Here is a 24,240-nt window from a genome sequence, read left to right on the forward strand (position 1 = left end):
ATTTTTATAAAGCTTGTGCTCCTAGAATCAGCTGAGAGTCTGTTAGGCAGCCTTCCTGATCTCAACTGGATGTGCTTTCATGTCTGGTGTTGAAATGGGTATCTGCTGATCTAGGAAGGCCTCAGCTGTAGCAAGGGCTCTGTTCCATGTGGCACTCTCTCCAGCAGGCTAGCAGAGGAATGAATGTTCTTCTGGTGATAGCAGAGGTTCAACAGAGAATCCCCAGTGTGCGAGACAAGTTCAAGTCTCTGCTTGTGTAATATGTGATAACTTCTCATTACTTAAAGCAAGTCACCTGACTGAGGTCAAAGTCAAGGAGTGAGCAGGGTGAAGACAGTGGGAAGACAAAGTTACATGGTAGGGACACAGGGAATATGAACAATTGAAGCCATCAAGACAAGTTTCTGCAGAGATATAAGGCTTTGGTAAACTAATAAATGTAAGAAATAATTATTTTCTAAATAATAATGTAATACAAATGTTGTAGGAGTTCAGGAAAAGGTATTTGACTATAATACTCAGAGAAAGCTACAAAGAGTCTTGAAAGGTATTTTAGTTTTAGATGGGTGAAAGGACAAGATGAGGGAATTTTAAGAACAGAGAATAACATGAACAAAGTTATGATGGTAAAAAAAGAGCACTGTATATACACAGAATGAAGACTAGCATGCATACCAATATCAAGATGTTTCCATCTCATCCCATCTCTATCACAAACAGAAGAAAATGAAGTAGAACAAACGAATCTCATATGCATCCTACATAATAGAAACCACTCCATTTCAAAATGTTTTGAGCGTCTAGAGTTCTCAATGTGATAATCAAGAATGTCTGAGGGTTGAAGGCAGCCATGGGAGTACAAACATAAGATTCCAAACATGTGCAACAATGAAATCTCAATGCAGTATTTACCATAATGGTGAAGAAACCTGAAATTATGAATCAATGTATACAATATAAGAATCCTTTTTGGTAACCCAATGTTGAAAGCTATCATCACATTGTTATTTTGGAAGCATGCTATCAGATGACTCCAAAATTGCAAAGAATCAAAACAATATCCAAGAATTTTCTTTGCAAGGCAACTGAAAAATTTGGCCACAAACATAATCTCAAGCATGTAACTCTTGATGTTACTTGTATCCTGAATCATGGCACTAAGGTTTTAAGGCAATTCTCAACAATTTTCTAAGCTCTAAAAACTGGTAATGTATATAGTTCACTAGAACAAGCTCTTCCTTTGATTCTTTAAACAGTTTTATTAATTCTGCTTATATGACACTAATAGCAACATCATCACTCAGTAATGAGATTCAGGGAAATAGCCAGTCCACTAGTGTTCATAGACAGAGATGAATTAAATCTTTATACATAAATAAAAAAAGGAAAACTTATGCAAGGCAGGCCCTTAACTCAAATACATATTATAGTGGTATAAATACTTAAGTTAATTAGCAGCTGTGACAGTAGAAAAAAGTTTGAGGATACCAATGTTTCTACTCACCTGGTCTCAATTCACTGGACTAATTTCAGTAGAGCATCACCAACCTTCCCATCTTCCACCTACCATCCCACATATCCACTGCACTGAGCATGGTGATAAGATACCCTACTCACCTCCACTGTATCTGCAAAACTGAAAAGCTTTATAGTAGCCTCCCACCCTCAGCTGGGCCCCATATCGTGAAGAATCTCTAAATCCTCCCTGTGAGCCTGAGCCTGTGTCCTGGGAGACTTGAATCTCTCCCAAGCCCTCAAATTACAGACAGACTCAAGTTGATTCCTCACAGAAAAACTGTAATCAACTCACCAACTAAATTCAAAATCTCAGAAGTGTAACCTCTCACTTCCATTGCTGCATTCAGCGGCCTAAATGCCCACCAGGAGTTACCCTTTCCTAACTACTATGTAAACACCATACAGACAGAAACACCACCCACTTCTAAGAAGTGCTAGGACTAAATCTCTTGCCAGCCAAATCCACCTTGCCATTCACCCTGCTGTTCTTGTTCTCCATCCAAATGGGAGCCCTGCAGTCATCCATCTCTCCCACACTGTCATCTCCAAACAGCTCTGTGCTTTCTCTTTTCTCCCTCTCCAATTTATACTATGCTTTCTGGGTAATAAACACAATTATACCCTCCTCTATTTAACTGATATTTTAACCATCACACATACTTAAGGGTCGGGAAAGGGAATAAATGCCCTTTTTATTTCACACTGTCAATAACATGTGAAACCTTCTGTTATTTGAGGCCCACAGATTCAGCAATGTCACTTCTTTCTCTTCACTATCATGGTATAATATCTTCCACTTTTAAATAGAAATATTCCCCTGGTGCCACACCCTCTTCTGTCCACAGCCCAATTTTTCTGCATTCCTCAGCATAAATTGTTGGCATTTTGTTTATATTTAACATCTCCACTTATTCTAATTCTTTCTAAATCCTCTCCTACAGAGGTTTGGTCTCTACCAGCATCACTGAAATTTCATCAAGGTCACCAAAGATTACCACATGGCCAAATCAAAGATGAATTCTCAGTTCTTATCTTACTTACCCAGTTGCATTTGGCACAGCTAATCACTGTGCTTTTCTGCGTTTATTGAGACGATCAAGTTTTTACTCCTTTATTAATTTAATGTTGTAAATTTGATTTTTGCAAGTTAAACCATTCTGCTTTCCTGAAATAAACCTCACCTTGTCAAGAATTATGATTCTTTCCATATAACTAGTTCCTACTAGATAATATTTTGTTTAGAAATTTTACATATTTATTTACGAGAAGGATTACTGGGAAGGGAAGATAGATGTAAAGTAGAGAAGAACAGGGTAAGCTGGAACCCATAAGCTTGAGTTGAAACGAGTGAAAACAGATTGAAATTCATATCTGATCTTACTGCATTTGACATGTCCTGTAGGAGAGCTAGTGCCCTTTATCACGGAACTACACACATGTGCCCAGTAATTAGAGAAACTGAAAGTGGATCCAGGGGATCCTGACTGCTGCCTGAATGCTGCCTAAGCCAACCAGATGAGCCAGCAGGTAAGCAGCATCATGTGTAAGCTAAAGGAATACTGATTCACACCTCTGTCCTCTAAATCTCATACAAAAATGTCTCTTGTGGTCAACTCAAACTAGAAATATACAGACGAAGGGAAGGAAATTTTGGAAAATATAGTTCAGCTTAGGTAAGGTGAGATGTTACAAAGCTACCACAGAAACTGTTTCCTCTTTTTCTATTGTCTGATAGAATTTTTGTAAGATTGAGATTATTATTTGGAAGAATGTACCAATGAAGCCATTTAGGCCTGGAGTTTTCTCTGAGATGAAGGGTCTTAAATTATGGATTCAATTCATTTAGTAGATACAGAAATGTTTAGATTTCCTATTTCTCGTGCCAGTCTTAGGTCTTTCTTTCCTACAGCATTTGTCTATCTTAAGAGTCAGCAAACTATGTCCCTTGGGCTACCTGTATTTGTAAATAAAGTTCTACTGGGACACAACCATACCCAGTTTTGAAACATCATGCACAGCTGCTTTCATGCTGCAATGGCAGAGCTGAATAGATATGACTGTACAGTTCACAAAGCCTAAACTATTTACTATCTGGCCTTTTGCAGAAGTTTACAAATCCCTCATCCAACTCATCTAAATTTTTGGCAAGAAGTTTTTTATAATATTCACTTACTATCTTCTATAATCTGCAAGATCTATAGCAATGTTCTCTTTTTACATTCCTGGTATTAGTAACTTGTGTGTTTTGTCTTTCTTCTTAATCAGTCTTGCAACAAGTCATTAATTATTATTCTTTCAACTTTGTAAATTTTTTTTATTCTATGACTGCCTTCTATTTTATTGATTCCTATTCTTATATTTAGTAACCTCTCCCTTCTATTTTCATTGAGACTACTCTGCTGTTCTTATACTAATTCTTTAAGATATAAGCTTATATAATTTTTCATTTATTTTTTAAAATATGCATTTTACAGCTACATATTTTCTATAAGCACTGCATAACTAAACCCCACCTTTTCCCATATTTTCATTATCTTCAGTTCAAAATATCTTCTAATTTCTATTGTGATTGCCTTCTTGAACCATATATTATTCAAAAGTGTGTTGTATAATATGTAGATATCTGTAGACAGTCTTAGCTATTTTTCTGTTAATGATTTCTGGCTTAACTCCAGAGTGATAAAAGAATGTACACTACAATTTCAAACATGAAGTTTACTGAAATATAGAATAGAATATCCAAAACAGTTTTGAAAAACAACAACAATTTGAACCACTTATACTCTTGACTCCAATATTACTATAAAGCTACAGTAATCAAGATAATATGGTACTGCAAAAAGAATAAACAATCAGATCAATGAACAAATTAGAGGATCCTAAAATAGGTATGTGCTTTCGGTTACTTAGTTTTTTAAAAAGGCACCAAACACCACAATGAAGGTGGGAAAATCTTTTCAACAAATGGTCCCTAAACAGTTGTGTATCCATATATAAAAAGGAACTCAAAACCCTACTTCATATTCACACCATACACAAAAAATAATTTGAGGTGGATCACAAACCTAAATGTAAAAGCTAAAACCATAAAGCTTCTAGAGGAAGTTTAGGGGAGTATCGTTGTATCTTGAGGTAAGCAAAGGTTTCTTAGGACACAGAAAGTAATGATAAAGGAAAGAATTGATAAATTAAATTTTATCAAAATTAAAAACTTCTGTTCATCTAAACATCCAAGTAAGAAAATGAATAGTCAAGAGAGAAAAACACACACACACACACACACACACACACACACACACACACACACACAGCAAAGATTAGAATTCAGGATATTTAAAAACTTCCTACAACTCAACAATTAAAAAAAAAAATCCTCCCATAAAAAAAGAGCAAAAAATTTAAAAGGACACTTCACGAAAGAAGATATGTGAATCGCTAAAAAAGACATAAAAAGTGCTCATCAACATAGAAATGCATATTAAAACCACAATGAGATTTCATTTTTCACCTACCAAAGTGACTAGAATTAGGACTGACAACATCAAATGTTGGTGAGGATATGGAGCAACTGAAGCACTAATAAATTCTTGGTTGAAGTGTGTAATTACTTTAAAAAACAGCCTGATAACTTCTTATAAAATCAAACATACATACTCTATGACCCAGCAATTCCATTCCTAGGTATTTACCCAAGAAAATAAAAACATGTCCACAAAAAGACTTGTATAAAATGTTAATAGAAGCCTTATTTATAATAGCAAACACACACACACACATACACACGCACGCACCAAAACAAAACAAAACAAATCCAAACCAAAATGAACTCAAAAGTCCATCAAAAGGAGAATGGATAAACCAACAGTGATTTATCCAAACAATGGTTATAAAATGGAAGGAACTACTGATTCCCACAACATCACAGATGAATGTTAAACATGCTAAGTGAAAAATAACTTACACAAAAGACTACATACTGTGTGATTACAGAACAGCCAAAACGGACTCACAGTGCAAAAAGTCAGAACAAAGATGGCCTCAGAGCAGATGACTGGGGTAAGACATGCAAGTGGGGGAGTGATGACAGTTAACTATGAAGAGGCAAGAGATAACTTTCCAGGGTGGTGGCAATGTCTTACTTCGAAAGGAGTTTGGGTTACGTAGATATATAGATTTGTCAAAACTTACCAAATGCACATTTATGAATTGTACATTTTTTGTAAATTTTACCTTAAAAATTTATAAGCAAATATTGAATTCTACTTAATGATATGCACATTGAATTATTTAGTAGAAAGAATATTGATACATATATTTTGAAATGCATTAGAAGAATAAGATGATTAAGGTGCCTGGGTAGCTCAGTTGGTTTAAGCATTTAACTCTTGATTTTCGCTCAGGTCATGATCTCAAGGGTTTGTGAGTTCAAGCCACGCTAGCAGCATGGAGCTTGTTTAGGATTCTCTCTCTCTCTCCCTCTCTCTCTCTGTCCCTCCCCCTGCTCATCTTGCTTGCTCATTCCCTTGCTTTCTATCAAAAATAAATAAATAAACTTAAGAAAAAGAATAAGGTGATTAATGGAGAGATAGATGGATAGATAATAAAACAGGCATAGTAAAATATTAATGGCAGACTTTAGGTAGGAGTATATGGGTTATTCACGGTACAAATTTGAGGAGGAATTTAAGTTTTCTTGTATCTTTTGGTAATAAGTGAGCAATCTTGGCTTTTAGACTCATAAAATTAGCCATTAAGAAATTCAGGGTTCTCAATAAAACAATGACCAATCCCTTCAATTTGCATTACACTTAACTGACATCATATGGCAAAGATGTGTTAAGAAAAGAAAAATTTGATAAAGCAATTTACAATACATGGTGTTAGTAGTCCTTCAGAAAATGAAGATCACATTTGCCTTTCCAAGGTTTTCTGAACTACCCAAGCCCATCTGGCAAGAGTTTTTCTTCTTCAAAGTTCCTTTCTACCACTTGGGGACACTTAATTTTCAGCATCAGTGGAAAAGAAATCTACTATGCTCCACTGCACATCAGAGTAACCACTGTTATAAAAAAAGTTATCATTTAAGAAAATTGGAAACTATCTCCATAATTAAATGGGTATGGGAAAATCTCACACTGTTCAGAGTCTATGACAATTTAAGCAAAATAAAGGAAAACATTAACTAACTTTTCTAAACTGTTAAAATGGCTTGAATTTAGTCCAAATTTTGCATGGAGATTGCCCAAACCAATTCATCCAGTGGAAATTTAAAACAAAATACATAATTATAAATATTTATTACTCTTCTAGAACAGCAGCTAAAAAAGAAGTTACCATTAACAAGGACTTTGTAGATTAAATAGCACCTCCAAATCAGGGTCAAACTCTAAGGAAAATAAAGGCACAACTAACAACATTAAAAAGATAAGGAAGCTCTAAGAGCAAGTCAGAGGATTTCAGAGTCTTTTATTAAAAATATTCTCAGAAAACATATGCCTAGTAAGGTTTAAACAGTCCCCAAAAGAATCAGCAGCTATCTCTTTCCAATCTCTAACAAAATATATTTACAGAAATTGGAATATTAAACAGTATCACTGAAGAATGTAAAATATAGCCCTATAAGACAGAAGTTAAAAAGAAAATAATTTAATATGCATTATATATACATTTTGCACAAAGATTCCCTTGCAGAGAGAATTTTACACTAAAGTACGAATACATCCAACTCCAGCAATATGGCAGACTACTTATGTAAAGACCACCTCTAAAAAACATCTTGACAAAATGCTTGACAAAAACATCTTTTATAAAGTAAGGTGGTATTTTACTCATGGTAAAATAAAGGTAAAAAAAAAAAACCATACAAAGCTAGAAAAGGAAAAAAAATCCACAGGACTTAACGAGGGTCACAAACAGTATTTGCTCTGAGAGATTCTGTGAATTCCTGGTGGCCTAACACCTGGTTTTAATGAGCCACATATGCTGGGACAGAAGACAAACCTTAGGACCCCAAGTAAAATGACAGCTCAGATCAGGAAATCCCACGTAAAGCTGGGAACCCACATAAGGAAGTAAACTACAAAAAAATCCAGCCGGTAAAAGGAAATAAGCCTATGTTGCGAATGGCTCTGAGAAGAAGGGGGAGAGAGATGGGGTGGGTGGAGAAAAAATATATACTGTCCTGAGAATTCCTAATGACAAAGACATACTGACTTTGATATTTGTACTGACACTGTGCCCTGAAAAGCCTCAAGCAGAAATTTTAAAGTGGCCCTGAATTGCTAGTGCTCCAGAGGCCTGGCAGAAGCCAACACAGGAATTTCAAGAACTCCTTTGGATACAGTTCAATGAATATATACAAAAAATGAAAATTCACTAAATGCATGAAGAAGACCTTATGAGCAGAAATAAGAAACTACAGAATCAAACAGGCAAAGACAGCCGATACTGGAATTATTAGACACAAATCTAAAATAAATGTTTAAAAATAGATTTAAAGCAATAAAAGATTTCAAATGCTGAAAAATGGAAAACCGTACAGACAAGGGAGATCTAAAAAGGAACCAAACAGAATTTTTAAAAATAAAAAATATAAGAAATTAAATTAAAAGCTCAGTACACAGATTAAACAGCAGGTTAGATAAAAGTGAAAATGCACTGGGAAACTGGAATATAACTCTGAATAATTATTTAAAATGCACAGAGGTAGAAAGAAAAAACAGGAAAGAGAGGTTACAAGACCTGGAGAACAGAGTAAGCACATACGCCCAATATTATACTGGGAATTCCAGAAAAGAGGAGAGTTAATATTCAAAGGAATAATAACTAATAATTTTCCAGAATTCATAAGAAACACTCAACCCTCAGATTCAAGAATCTAAGTTAGCATAAATTAAAGGAAATCCAAACATCATGTGAAATTGCAGAACACCAAAGCCAAAGAGAATATTTTAAAAGCAGACAGAATATAGAGATTACCTATAAAGACATCATGATTAAAACTGACAGCATTGGTATCTCACCAGTAACACTGAAAATAGAAACTGAAATAATAATGTACTAAGAGAAAATAATAGTCAACTGAATAACTGTATAGACATTGACACTATTTTTTAAGAACAGCAAAATACACTTAACTAAAACAAAACAAAACTCAGTTCATAACTAACAGACTCTAAGTTAGCATCTAACTAAGTATACTTCAGAAAGTTGTATTTCAGAAGGAAGACAACTGTCAAATGAAGATCTCAGATGTAAAAGGGAATGGTGAGAAAAAAACAGTAAGCTTGTAGGTTAATCTAAACAAATGTTAATTGTATAAAACAACAGAATAGTCTCTATTTCATTAAAAAAATCAAGAGAGAACTTAAATGTTAGAAAATAACAGCACAGGCTCTCATTCCAAGATGGCGGAGAAGTAAGGAGCTCCGTACTTGCACTCGCGCCCATACATNAGCACAGGGGTGCCTCGGTGGCTCAGTTAAGCATTTGTCTTGGGCCCAGGACATGATCTCATAGTTGGTGAGTTTGAGCCCCACATACATCAAACTCTGCTGACAGCTCAAAGCCTGGAGCCTACTCTGGATTCTGTGTCTCCCTCTCTCTGTCCCTCCCCCACGTGACTCTATCTCCCAAAAATAAACATTAAAAAAATATAGTAACATATAAATTAGGAATAATGTTAACTGGAGTTAAGGATTCTAAGATATTTACATTATTTGAGAGAAAGACAAAAATACAGATTAAACATAAATAACTAAAAATGATATTAAAATGTCTAGGGTTGCCTCTAAAAGAACAAAAATAGATTAAATTTAACCAGAAGGCAAGAAAGGAAGAGTGGGGTAAGAAAATCATATTAGAATAAAAATCACAAAATAAGACAATGGTAATGAATCTCAGTAATTCAGTAAACAGAATAAATGTAAATGGACTAAAGTCTTTAAGTAAAAGACAAAGACTGTCAGACTAAAAATTCCAAACTCAGCTACGGTATTTATAATAGGTACACCTAAAACATAAAAATACAGGAAAAATAATAGTAATAGACACATTATTAAAGCTGCAGAGGGTCATGATACATAATTCGGTTTATAAGGAAGATGAAACAATTTCTAATTTGAGTGTCCTAATAACATAATCTCAAAATAAATAAAGCAAAAATTTATTGCAAACTATAAAAAGAATTAGATAAGTCCATTGTAGTGATTTGTGAATATCTCTTCCTATAATTGATAGTTCATGTAGACAAAAAATGAATAAAACATACAAGATTTAAACAACGTATTATCATGTTTCATCTTAGGGACACATACAGAACCCTGCTCTAAACAATAATGTATACATATTCTTTTCAAGAGTAGACAGAACTGGGGCCCCTGGGTGGCTCAGTCAGTTAAGCGTCTGGCTTTGGCTCAGGTCATGATCTCATGGTTCGTGGGTTCGAGCCCTGTGTCGGGTTCTGTGTGGACAGCTAGCTCAGAGCCTGGAGGCTGTTTCAGATTCTATGCCTCCATCTCTCTCTGACCCTCCCCTGCTCACGCTCTCTCTCTCTCTCAGGAAAAAAAAAAAAAAAAAAAGAATAGAACTTTTATGTAAAGTGAAGATACTATAGGCTATAGGAAAGTTTCTATATGTTGAACTATATGAAATTTGCATTTATATGTCAAAAACAGTTGAAAATTATATGTTGTTGAATCTAGATTTCAAATACTCTATAATTTATAGACCAAGACTTCTGACAAAATTTTGTTGAAAATTGGTACTCTCTGCCTCCAAATTTCAATTCCTATATATTTGGAATGTTAAAAATACCTAAGTAACTGAAGAAATAATAATGAAAATAATAAAAACTTAGAATTAAACACTAAATATTCTACTTATCAAAATTGTAGGAACTAGCAAATACGATACATAAAAGGAAATATATAGCTTATTTTCTTAAAGTCTAAATATTAATGATTTATTCTTCTAATTTAAGAAGTTATAAAAATTAAAAAATAACCCCCAAAATAATGAAAAGCAGAAATTACTGAAACAGAAAAATATAATAAAGAGCATCAAACCAAAAGTTCAATTTTGAAAAGTTTAACAAAACTGATAAACTTCTAGGAAGCTTGATCAAAAATGAGGGGTGAAAGAAAGACAGGCGGACACTATAAGACTACAAGTAAACATAATTAGAATGAAATACAACTACAGATGAAGACTTAAAATATTTAGAAGAAAATATGATTAATAACTTTATACTAGCAAATTTGAAAACTTTAGTGAAATGGACAAAGTCTATAATAATATGCATTCCTGAAACACACTAAGAAAGAAACAGAGAAGCTGAATGCTCCTACAGTCACTGAACAAAGAGAATCATTAAAAACAAAATAAGAAAACACCATACTCAAATAGTTTTTACAGGAGAGAAAAGAAATGGAATAAACATATTCCCCAGTTCATTTTATGAAGCTAGCACAACCTAAATGCCAGACAAAGGCAACATAAGAAAGGGAAAGTATATATCAATCTCACTCATGATAATAAATGCAAAATGTACTAAATCAAATATTACCACACTGACTCCAATTATATTTTTAAAAGGTTTGTTTCATTTACACGTGGTTGATTTAACATGAGAAAAATCTGTTCATTTCCTTTATAAAGATTGAAGGAGAAAAATGATATACTCATTGGCAAAACATTAAAAGCACTCTCTCTAAAATCAAGTCATACTGCAAAGATGTCTGTTATCTCTATTCACAACATTTACTGGGCATTTTGGTCAGTATCAGTGTGTATGCTTACAAAGACACAGCAAAGACAGACAGACACACACATACAAATATAGCAGGACTTGGAAAGAGGTAATAAAATGCCATTATTTTTTTTATATCAATTGTCTTCATGGAAAACCCCAAAGATTTAATACCTTTATAAACTAGTTGGAATTAAAAAGAATTTAGGAAGTATTTTATTTGTAAGAGCACTACACAAAAGCCAACTGCATGTGTATAACCAGCAATAACATTAGAAAAGGTAAATTTTTTAAAAATACCATTGGCAATAAAATAGTTTAAGTATAATTATATAGAATTTTAATTCTTTCAACAAAAATATGTAAGAACTTTATGAAGAAAATAGTAAATGTTATTAAAAGATCAAGGAAAATCTAAATAAATATGGAAAAGTACCATGTTCATAGATAAGAAAATGAACTATCTTATCTTTGGAGGATGATTACCCTCCAAAATTAATCTATAAAAGTCATACTATTCCCTTCAAAATTCCACCAAAGTTTCTCACAAAATTTGAAAAGATGATGTTAAGATTTATATGAAAAAGAAATGGACAAATAGCCAAGGAACTGTTATAGAAGAAAAACTGGTGGGTGAGTAGGGAGCTAGGAAACTTGACCTATCAGATATCAAAAATTATTTTAAGATTATAATAATTAACACTGTAGATTTGGCAGTGAAATAAGAGTTCAGAAAGAGATCCACATGTATATAGAAAGCTGATACACTGCAGAGACAGCAGTGCAGATTAGTGGACACAGGACAAATCATTCAAGAAATATGTAAAAACATCTGGAAAAAGTAAAATTCTATCTCTATTCTACATCATACACAAAATTTCAGATTAATTAAGACTTTAAATGTCAATGTCAAAACATTTAAACTTTAGGGGCGCCCAGGTGGCTCAGCTGGTTAAGCATAGGACTTTGGCTCAGGTCATGGCCTCGTGGTTCATGGGTTTGAGCCCAGCATCCAGTTCTGTGCAGGCAGCTCAGAGCCTGGAGCCTGTTCCAGATTCTGTGTCTCCCTCTCTCTCTGCCCCTCCCCCGCTCACGCTCTCTGTTTCAAAAATAAATAAAAACTATAAGATAAAAAAAGAAACATTTCAACTTTAGAATGTATAGAAATATGATAATTATTTCAGGGTTGGGAAAGATTTCTAAATAAAAACACGTTGAAAGTACTAACCATATTATGAGGGGAAAAATCTAATCAATAAAATTTAGCAATTTGGTGGCCCAGAAGACACCATAAAGGGTTGAGAAGACAAGTCACAAAACGAGAAAAAAAGATATTTAATACATATATAACTAATGAATAACATTCAGGATAGATAAAGACCTCCCATAAATCAATATTAAGAAAACAAACCAAAAGAAAAGTGGACAAAGATTTTTTTAGAGGCATTTTACATAAGAGGAATGACAAATGGCTCCTAAACATATGAAAAGACACTCAATTTCTTTGGTAATTAGAGAAGCACATATTAAAAGGACAATAAGATACCCAAGCTGAGCAATGGGAATTGTCAAACCCCCACTGGTGGGCACTTAAATTGACTACTATTCTGTAAACATTTTGGCATTAGTAAAGCTGAACACATGTATTCCATGACTGAGTAATTCCACACCTAGGAATACCCTAGAAAATTTTTGCACATACGTACCAGAAGACAAATAAAAGAATGTATTCTCCTACTTGGAGGGGTCAAAATGAGAAGTTAATTGCAAAATGTTTCATTAACAATCATATAACCCAAAATTAATATTTATAGACCACATAAACATTCTTTTCATGGACTTCTTATTCATTGTTAAATTCATTAATAAATATCAGTAATATCCTTCTGTAAATGCAGAGGTAAAACATGACAAGTCAATTTTTGATAAGGCATGAATGACTTTTTGTTCACGCTGACAGGCATATATACTTAAATTACCAAAGACTACATTGAGCATTTATGAAAGAAAATCCTTTTTGAAGACTACTTCAATTTAATCAGGATTAAAAGTAAATAAAACCTTTATCATCCTTAAATAAAATAACTTTAGCTTTAATACCATACTAATCAGAAAATAAAGAGAAGAAAATAATAAGAATATGGACAGCTTGGTGCCCTGTGGTCTTCCTAATAACAATCCACTTTCAAGAGACTATAATCTACTCAACAGAAAGCATTCTACCAAGGATCTTAATCAGATTCTGAGAAAATACACACTCAAAATAAACAATATGCCACTAAAACCAAACAATGTAGGTATTAGCAGCTAGACAAGAGGTTAGCCTCTACCTGATGTGTCATTTCTAGAATGATGAAAGTCTACATCTTTGAAGTGCTTTCTATTCAAACTGGAAAATATATAAAGGTAGGAATCACTTTCAAAGCAGGTTGAGAAATTTTCCTTCATTTTACATACTCTTATTTGACTCTATGCAAACATCAAACTAAGAATGGCAAAAATGAGTCTCTCTTCCTACATATTAATACTAACTTTTTCTCTGTTTTCTCAAGGCATTTTATTTTCAGCATCCAAGTCCATAAGAAATTTAGAAGATGACATGGTATTTAATACATTCAGGCTGGGGAAAGCGTTTCAGAAGGAAGATACTCCTCAAAAATCAGTCGTTGCTCCTTCTCTGGAACAATATAAAAATGATGAGAGCAGTTTCATGAACGAGGAAGAAAACAAAAATTTTAAGGTAAGTGGTAATGGGATTTATCTGTTTTTCAGTGGAAAACACTGAAATTTCAGTGTTTTCAGTGGAAATTAGAATGATGTTTACAATGCCTTTGAAAGTAAAATTTCATAAACAGAAGTATATGCAAGCAGTCACATTATGCTTTAGGAAAACTGATGAAATTTCATACATACCAGGTTGTTCTTCCATTCTGGACAACACCTCTTATCCAAAAGGTTATTCCCCAAAACATGTTTCTAATGTATTTTTAAAGAGTCAAAATAGTACAGAGCCATCTTTGAAATGATTAATGAGAATATTATACAACTATATTATAGTTCTATTCCCAATAAGACAGCTAAAATACAAATCAACCTTTTCTTTACAGAACACAGGCTCCAAACATAATTTCTTAAATCATGGTCTGCCACTGAATATGGCTTTAAAACCTTATCTTGCACTAAAAGGATCTGTAGCTTTTCCAGCTGATAATGGAGTTCAGAATACTGAATCAACACAAGAAAAGAGAGAAATTGGGGATGAAGAAAACTCAGCTAAATTTCCTATAGGAAGGAGAGATTTTGACAGTGAGTAGTCTCTTTAAAATTCAATTCTTATATCTTAATGCCATAAAATAGAATTCTGAGTTTAAGTGGATTTAGATCCAATCTTAACAAAATCAAATAAGACCATGGTTCAAATACTCTTGACAGGGGCGCCTGGGTGGCTTAGTCCGTTAAGCGTCCGACTTTCGCTTAGGTCATGATCTCGCGGTTCGTGGGTTCGGGTCCCGTGTCGGGCTCTGTGCTGACTGCCAGCTCAGAGCCTGGAGCCTGCTTCAGTCTGTGACTCCCTCTCTCTCTGACCCTCCCCTGCTCACGCTGTCTCTCTCTCTCCTAGAAATAAATAAAATAAAAAAAAAACAAAAACAAAAACAAATACTCTTGACATTAAGTGACCCCTGCCAAAGATGTGGGATTAAAAAGAATTTAAGAGTTATTGTAATTCTGACTTATTCAGATTTAGCTGTATAAGATCCATTCTCTTATTTTTAATAAATTTTGTGTGATAGTAGGGGTGCCTGGGTGGCTCAGTCGGTTAAGTGTCCGACTTCGGCTCAGGTCATGATCTCATGGTTTGTGGGATCGAGCCCCACATCGGGCTCTGTGCTGACAGCCAGCTCAGAGCCTGGAGCCTGTTTTGGATTCTGTTTCTCCCTCTCTCTCTCTGACCCTCCCATGCTCACTCTGTCTCTCTCTCAGAAATAAATAAAACATTAAAAAAAAATTTTGTGTAATGATAATAATAGTCCTTTACACAATTTAAACTTTTTATTCCTTCAGTGCTCAGGTGCATGCTGGGCAGAGTCTATCGACCTTGTTGGCAAGTCTGAAACCTGTTGGACCACATCATCTTTTCTGAAGAAAACAAAATCATTTACTTGTCTGTCCAGAAAAAAGCCTTTAATGTTATGATGACTTGTATTATTTTAAATGTCTGTTTTAAAAGAAAGTAGTTAATAAAATATATCTGTAACTTCAAAGATATGCTTTATCTGTGCATTAAACTTTGTGAATATTCTGCATAATTATGGTTTACTAGTATTTTTTAAATGCTTAACATACGAACCTTATATATATACACTCTAGACCAATATAATAAAGAATCGTAACTTATACCTCGATCTCTTAAAAATTAAGTAGATGCCTTTGGTGAATGGCTTAATATATACAGAAATCTAAAGCACATAAAAACCAAATTCATAGTCTAAAAAATTGAGTTAACTTTGTCTGGCCCGTAATCAATTTGTCCTTGGCTGTACAGTTGTTGATTTTTGCTACTCTGGCTATTTTGCCACACAATTTATTCTGGCAATTGTTTGATGTCTTAGGTATCTTAACATTTTTATGTTGAGATGGTTCATTTCCATTATCACAACAATTATTTTCATCATCTAAATCCACCTGTTTCCTTTTTGAGCTTTTATTTCCTGTCTGACTACTTGATTTCCTTGCAACTTTTTCACTTTTACTTCTGTCCAGATGAACATTTCCAGAACTTGTTCCAATTGTTGGTCTTCCAACAGATGAATTTACACCTTCTGTTATGCAAGATGAAAAGAGGAAAGAGATTACATAATACTTAGTATTATTACATGTGAAAATTTTATAATAAACTTTAAAAATCAAAGATTAAAAAATTTGATTTGCAAACACATAACACCATAAATTACATGATTAACAAATATAGCTATATTATTATCACATTAATTTTCATTTTCCCCATATCACTTTTTATCCCTATAAATAATAAATATTTGCTTTGTTTGAATGCATGACATTTAATCCATAAATACTGCAAGTTATTTCTTAAATTCATTTAGTTAAATCAAACTATGTCCTATTCCTCCTAGATTTATATATAGATGTAACTTTTTAAAGAAACTCAAGTCTTAAAACATAAACCTTTACATTTCACATTGCATACTATGCAAAACAAAATCTAATTTTATTTAAGTTAAAACTAATGAACAGACTAGAATTAAATTGTTATTTAATTACTCAAATAAGGTCAATTACCAGGAAGGTCATTTTCCATGTGAAGTGCATACAAAGGCTTTGATGCTGAATTAACATCATTCCATTTATCCTTGCTTATTGTACAGTCATCTTTATAAGTACAAGCAAACTGGGATCTAATTAAGGTTTGCTTCATCTAGTAAAACAAAGAAAGAAGAAAGTATAAATTTATTTGATTTGATTTTGACTTATTTTTTCATCTATATAGAAATATACTCTATATTAATCAAGAGATCATAAAAATTTCCCTTGGAGCACCAGAGTTGTTCAGTCAGTTGAATGTCCTACTCCTGATTTGGGGTCAGGTCATGATCTCAGAATTGTGAGTTCGAACTCCATGTCAGGCTCCGCGCTGAGTGTTGAGCCTGCTTAAGGTTCATTCTCTCCTACTGCCCCTCTCCCCTGCTCACTCTCTTGCTAAAATAATTTTTTTAATTGCCCTTAAAAATTCCATTATTCACTGGGAACGTTTAACCCTTGATATTTCATAATCTGCAAACTCATTCTTTGCAACAACTGGCATTTTTGTTCTTTATGCACATTTAAAAAAATTTTTGTAACAGTTTAGAAAAATCAACTTGAGACTCCAGAATATGTGAATACTTGAATATTTAGGAAAATAAGAAAGATGATTCAAACATATCATTCTAAGAAGATTTCACGAAGAGACTTAATGGTCAAATATTCAACATACAAAGATCATAAGTAGGAGAAAATCAGAAAGCTAAATTTAATTCTTAACCAGTAAAACAGATGCCAAGGAAGTAGTTTTGGAAATGTACTCTGCAAACATAAAACCAGTGGCTGTTTTATTTCAGAACAAAGTAATCTATATGGACAATGCAAATTTCAGTAATTACAGTAGATATATAATGACAATTAGTTATAATTGAGAGATATCTCCAAATTGAGATGTCAAATCCTTTTCAGAAACAGATGTTTAAATTTCAGATAAATGAGGGGTGCCTGGGTAGTTTAGTCAGTTAAGCAGCCAACTTCAGCTCAGGTCATGATCTCATGGTTCTTAGGTTTGAGCCTCCTGTCAGGCTCTGTGTTGACAGCTCAGAGTCTAGAGCCTGCTTCAGATTCTGTGTCTTCCTCTTTCTGTCCCTCCCTTCCTCTTGCTCTGTTTCTCTCTTAAAACTAAACATTTAAAAAAAATTTTAAGAAATTTCAGATAAATAAGTAAATAAAGAGGACTTAATTTAAAAATTAAACACATCAAAAACTACATCATGCAGAACATTACTTACAAAATATTGATTGATACAGTTCATAAAGTCTAAAACAGTATAACTTTTTATTTGATAGTCAGTAAATATGATGTTATACATTCAGAGAGATCACTGCATTAACTCACTTAGATGTTTGCAGAGATAATGGCAGTGAAATCCAGACTATGGTTGAAAGAAATTAGATTAATCCAGTTGCTTCATAAAAGCAAGTGTTCCCAAAATGACAAGTTTATGTGCTTCTAATGGTGTTTATGAGAGCTCCAGTTCCCCTATCGCTAAAAATTACATTAAATTTGTTTGAAAATTTAAATAATTGGGGTTTGATATCTTCCATTTTAAACATAAAAATTCACAAAATTAAAAAAACGTGAAAATGTAAAATATCAAAAACTATTTGAAATAGTGCAAGAGAGTAGCTCTTAATTATGAATGATGGAACTATAATTCAGTATCTTCCTGAATCCACATGAATATAACTACCGTTATACTGTTTCCGTTATGAGATGCCCTAAAATATGACCAAAGGTTTTAACTAGCCCTTTCTGGACTTCATTAAGGCTATAAATATAGGATTAAAGCAAATGAGAAAGCCATTAAAATATTTTGTTAATAAAATGAACTTTGTAAAGTTTATATTACATCACATCATTAATCTAGTAACATTATCAAAAACTTTTATTTTTATCTACAAAACCAGTATTAACAGTTGACATTATATCTTTATACAACATTTCTTTTGTTTCACTAGAGTTATTACTTATAAAGAATTATAAACTTATTGCCCATAATGAGTTATAAAGAGTACAGTAAGACCATGAAGGCAAATGGATGCTAGGTGGCTGGCTAGGATCATTTCCATAGTACCCAGATAGTGATAGCACCTGTGGGTGGCTTAGACCACTTTAGCATCCCACTACAAAATCTTCATCACCTCCACTCATAAAACACTCCAAATAAAAATACAATAATTACATTATTTAGTACAGACAACTGATGTTTTCTCAGTCTCACATTAAGCAAAATAAACATTTCTTTAGAAAGCAGTGTCATTTTTTAAAAATGTTTATTTATTTTTAGAGGTAGAGAGACAGAGTTGTGAGCAGGGGAGGGGCAGAGAGAGGGAGACACAGAATCTGAATCAGGCTCCAGGCTCTGAGCTGTCAGCACAGAGCCCAACACGAGGCTCAAACTAACAAATCACAAGATCATGACCTGAGCCAAAGTTGGACGCTTAACCGACTGAGCCACCCAGGTGCCCCAGAAAGCAGTGTCATTTTTATTATTGACATACAGCTAAGTAAAAACCTTTCCTTGCTACGTAAATACAATTACAGAATAAGTGCCCTTGCTCTTGTTACAACTAGATTTCCTCTCTTCAGGCCCCCTATAGAGAAAATCTTGAGGCTTAGTGACATTAGTGTAATTTCAGAAACCAGAATTACAAGGCAATGGATTCCTAAAATACTGAGAATAGATTTAGATGTGAAAGGAAATAGTTAACCACTATATCCACCATAAAAAAAAATGTTATTTATAAAAATATCAAAACATGAGAACCGCAATAGTTCTATGGTAATCTTGGAATACTTATGTCCAAAAGAAATAACTGAGTAGTTACAATGAAGGTATTTTTTTTTCTTTTTGTAAAAGATTATATGTGGGTTCTCTTTCCTGCCCTGTACAAAAATCTTTTTTTTTTTAATCAATTATGACTTATTAAGTTCCAACTATGTGATAAATAGGCACACAGAATACTAAAGAGGTTGCTTAGATGGCTTCTATAATCACAAAGGTATTCTACTTAAAAAACATGCTGTTGACACACAGCTGGAAGAAATAATAAGTAAACTGGATAACAGACTCAAGATTGAAAAGATGTCAGAACATTAGAACCGTAAGTAGAAAATAAGAAGATGAAAATGAATGAGGATAAACAAAGTCCTGGATTTTACTTCAAAATATCAATTACAGATGAGGATGACGAAAACCTAACTTAAATGCAACATATGAAAAAGACCTAGAGATTTTCATTGATCATGAACTTTACTGGAGCCAACAATGTTATGTCCAGCTTAAAAAAAAGCACAAAAAAACAGTGATGTGATTGGAAAGGCTCCAGATTTGCAGTTAAAAGACCTGCCTTCTAAAACTGGCCCTATTACTTATAAACCAGATGATTTCCAGTAAACCTCTGAACCACACATAAATGAGATTAATATTAATCTTACAGAACTGTCAGAATTAAGTAAAGTTAAAAATAGGAAAGGACTATATAAGTTCTACAGATCCATGTAGATGCCATGCAACTAATTAACATAGTAACATATATGAAGACGGTTTTCCTATACAGTAAGAAATCTGTTAGAGTTCTCAGGACCAGGACAACTCTAAAATTAATTCTAGGAATGCAACTCAAAAACTGAACTTACAATCAACATCTTCATTTTAGTTATCAAAACAATACAAGCTGTGTTGGCTTGTATTTATAAGTTAAAAGAGATTGCTTTTCTTTTGTTCATAAAAGTTGAATTTTTCTGCACAGGATTAGTGGCTACATAGAATTGAGATTACTTCCTGTTGCAAATCTTCCAAATCTCTCTGTGTATTTCATTTGGAATCACAAACAAGCAAAATAATTCCCTCTTGAAACTGCTTTTGAAGTACTAAACAACTGAGAATAATGTCCAGATTCATACATGGCTGTTAAAATCATTCTATGTTCAAGTCACATGAGAGAAAAGGATTGAACATTTTCCTTTGTAGAGTGATTTCCCCCCTTTGGAAAGATTTCTATCCACAGTAAAATTGCAATGAACTTCAAACTTGCCAAGAATTGGAAAAGTCCTTTTGCCACAAGCTCTTTTTAAATTGGAATTATTAGTAGGTTCCCAGTTTGAGGAAAATAGTACTTCACATAGGAAAGCCTGACTCTAGTTAAATTAAGACAAATGAGTCAAAATACTGTAAAGTTGCAGTCACTCTCTGAGTTAGGTGTATTAATAAGATAATGAAAGTGCTAAGTCCCATTACGCTGATAAATAAATCAATAAAAAAGGAAATTATTCTCAACATACTCATTAAATATGGAACTGAAAACAAATATTCTAAACTTATCTTTTCATTCTTACATTACTGCCTTTTCAGAAAGGCCAGTTTTGTTACCATTAATGGCATATGAATTGTAAATACATCAAATAACCCATTGCTTCATCAGTGAAATTCAATTTATTTCATTAAATAGCAGAAAGATATTTTTGACTTATAGTAGCATTAATTTCTTATGACTCCACTATAATTACTATACCTTTATCTACTCTTTGGGAAGAGCATAAAGTCTTTGAAGTCTTATACCTAAATACAAACCTTTTTTCTGTTACTAACTAACTGTAAGGTCTAGAAAATGATGTCTTCTAGAATTGAACATCCTTAACCTTGCCCCACATTATTTGCTCACTTATTTTGTACCACTACCCAGTACACAGTCTATACTAGTGAGATAGTTCAATACTGGGATGAAGGATATAAAATGTCTAATATAACATTTGACACTTAGAAGGTATTCAATAAATCCCAATCTTGTTACTTCAGCCCAACTAATTCAACTTTAGTTGAGTCTAACACAAACAACCCATTTTCATTCTAATGAAAAATGGTGCTCTTTCTCAGTCTTTGCTTAATGTCACCTTCTCAGAGACCTCTACTGATCATCCTAATTTAAAATCAAAACACATACAAAGGAACACACTCTCCTTATTCCCCTCCCTAGCTTTATTTCACTCCACAGCACTAATAACCGTCTAATGTTCCACATAATTCACTTGTTTTGTTGTTTGCCTCTTCCAACTAAAATGTAAGCTCTATGAACAAAACCCTTAATTTGGCAAACCCTTAGTTTGGCTCTGGCCTTCCCGTGGTTTCCCCTGCCCCACAAGGTGAGGAGTCTATAAGGCCCACTTGGAGACTATGACCCGCTTTTAGATCCTATTCCAAGTACCTGGGATCCCAGAATTCCCTGTTCAAACTACCTTAGGTACTGGGGTGGTGCTGGCCACTTCCTCTAGGCCTAAGGGCAGACTGTTTATGGCAAGGGTGACAGGGAGGGGACTGTGTATACCTCTTGAGGAGTGTCCCTAAGAGTATGGAACAGAACAAAGGTTGAAAGGGACTCTGGAGGTGGACCATGTATGGACTTCCATTTATATTCTTATGCCCCAGCCCCACAAATATTTGGGGAAGACCTGTCCATGGAGGCAGGGGTTTTTGTCTGTTTTGTTCACTGATGTATCTCCAGTGTCTAGGATATACCTAGGATATAGCCTAGTACCCAGGAAGAATATAAAACATGTTTGTTGAATGAATCAAGTAAAATTACAAAACTATAACAGATACATGCAAGAGGAAAGTATGAGGGAACAGAAACATGCATAAGCAAAGCCTTGGAGGTAGAAAAAAGATTTAAAGAATGGATTTTACTCTTTAATAGAGAGAAAGGAAACCATGTGATCCAGAAATGAGAGAAGGAGACTGGCAAAGAACAGCTTAATCACCCTAAGAACACAAGCTTTGAGACAAAAAAACACGTAAGACAAAGTAAGCCCTATTCTGTTCAGCAGAGTAATGAAACCATTTGATAAAGAAACAAGAGAAATGTATACATGCAGAGAAAACCTAAATCACATTTAAGTATTGAAAACCATGCAGCAGAGTCCTTAAGCCCCATTATATCCACTGTTCCTTTAAAGTTCTTAAATAGTCCATCCTTCTCAGATTCTCACGCACATATCCCTACAATAAGCCCTACAAAAAATAGCTGTTCGTTAAAACCACAAAAGTCACACACACTTCCCTTAACCTTGCCCCACACTATTTAGTCACTTATTTTGTACAACTACTCAGTACACAGTCTATACTAGTGAGATAACCCAATAATTTCATCAGGTTATTTGCTCAGTTTATAAGTCTCACTTGCATTCTCTCTGCCTATTTAAATCTTATTCTCATCTCTCACGGTCAGGGCACCATTTCCTCTACTTATTGGTCTCTAGTTATTCTTTTTGTGGGTACCTCTAATCCACTAGAGCTACAACTCTTAATAAATATGCTAGCCACATGGAGTTAATCAATTAAAATTAAATAAAACTAAAAATCCAGCGCCTCAGTTGCGGTGGCCACATTCCAAGTGCTTGACAGCAACATGTGTTAGCATAGTTACAGAACATTTCCACAGAAAGTTCCAACACTGTTCCAGAACAAAGCATTATCATCTATACCCTATAGCACTTTTATGTGCTACAAATGGATTCTCATAGGACTCTAGAACATTTTTTGTTTGCTGGGTCCATAATATTGAAACGATATGCAACTTTATATTAGTAGAGAAGACCTCGCATCTGTTCTCCACGTCTTCTAAAAATACTATTTCTGAGCGCCTGGGTGGCTCAGTTGGTTAAGCGTCCGACTTCGGCTCAGGTCATGATCTCATGGTTCGTGGGTTCAAGCCCCATGTCGGGCTCTGTGCTGACAGCTAGCTCAGAGCCTGGAGGCTGCTTCGGATTCTGGCTCCCTCTCTCTCTGACTCTCCCCTGCTCACGCTCTCTCTCTCTCTCTCTCTCTCAGAAATTTAAAAAAAAAAAATTTTTTTTAAAATACTATTTCTTTCCTATTTTCTCCACTCATTCTGGGACTCTAATTAGGCACATGTTAGACTTTTTCTCTGTGTCCTGCACTTTTCTATCGATTTTTAAATTCTTTACTCTCTCTTTGCTTTAGTTTGGAGATTTTTCTAATGACCTATCTCCAAGTCTACTTTTGTCACCTAATAATGCTATGTCTGGTCAAATATTAAGCTCATCTCATGAGTTCCTGATTTCAGATTATGTTAAACTGTTCTGGAATGCTTCTTTGGTTCTGTTTTATAGATTTTGATTCTCTGCTGGATTTCCCCAATTTTCATCTATTTTGCCCATCTCTTCCTACAATTGCTTTTACATGTTGAAAAATTTTTAATTCCTTGTCAGTTAGTTCTAATATCTGGATTATTTGTAAGTCTGCCACTACTGTTAGTTTTCTCTCTTAGTTAAAGGACAAATCTTTCTACCTCTTTTCATGTCCAGTATATTTTATTTCATGCTGAATATTGTGTATAAAGAAACTTTAGAGACTCCAGATGAAGAAATTTCCTCTGTCTACAAGGGTTTTCATGGTCTCTTAAGCAGACACAGCAAAGGGCTGATAACCTAAATGCAGTCAGGGACTAAGTTGAATAAGAGCTAGGTTGCACTTATCATAACTTACATTTGCCATCTGGTTCTTATCTCTTCCTCAGGAATGTCCTTCTCAGGCTTTCAATGGATCTTTATTGTCTCTGACCTGAAAAGTGTGGGGAATTCAGTTTTGTCTTTCAGGGATTTTCCCACTGTCCCCTTTGGCCTCCTTCTTACT

At 34.1% G+C, this 24,240-nt stretch overlaps 2 protein-coding genes across 2 annotated transcripts in view; one reads left to right on the forward strand and one right to left on the reverse strand.

Annotated features, from left to right (window-relative positions):
* Positions 1-12,949: 12,949 nt before the first annotated feature.
* Positions 12,950-15,393, forward strand: PMCH (pro-melanin concentrating hormone). Its single transcript, XM_077772208.1, has 3 exons — positions 12,950-14,006; positions 14,374-14,572; positions 15,329-15,393. Exons 1-3 carry the CDS (start codon positions 13,758-13,760, stop codon positions 15,376-15,378), a joined length of 498 nt encoding a protein of 165 aa, XP_077628334.1. The 5' UTR covers positions 12,950-13,757; the 3' UTR covers positions 15,379-15,393.
* Positions 15,394-15,740: 347 nt separating this feature from the next.
* Positions 15,741-24,240, reverse strand: part of PARPBP (PARP1 binding protein) — a 56,447-nt gene continuing 47,947 nt past the window's right edge. The window contains exons 10-11 of the mRNA XM_077772207.1: positions 16,565-16,700; positions 15,741-16,086 (exon numbers count right to left, since the gene is read on the reverse strand). Of these exons, the coding sequence (XP_077628333.1) occupies positions 15,746-16,086; positions 16,565-16,700 (477 nt within the window). The 3' untranslated portion in view covers positions 15,741-15,745. The remainder of the gene's footprint in view (positions 16,087-16,564; positions 16,701-24,240) is intronic.

The sequence above is a fragment of the Crocuta crocuta genome, unplaced genomic scaffold (genome assembly GCF_008692635.1).
Source record: "Crocuta crocuta isolate KB4526 unplaced genomic scaffold, BGI_CrCroc_1.0 scaffold216, whole genome shotgun sequence".
NCBI classification, from domain to species: domain Eukaryota; kingdom Metazoa; phylum Chordata; class Mammalia; order Carnivora; family Hyaenidae; genus Crocuta; species Crocuta crocuta.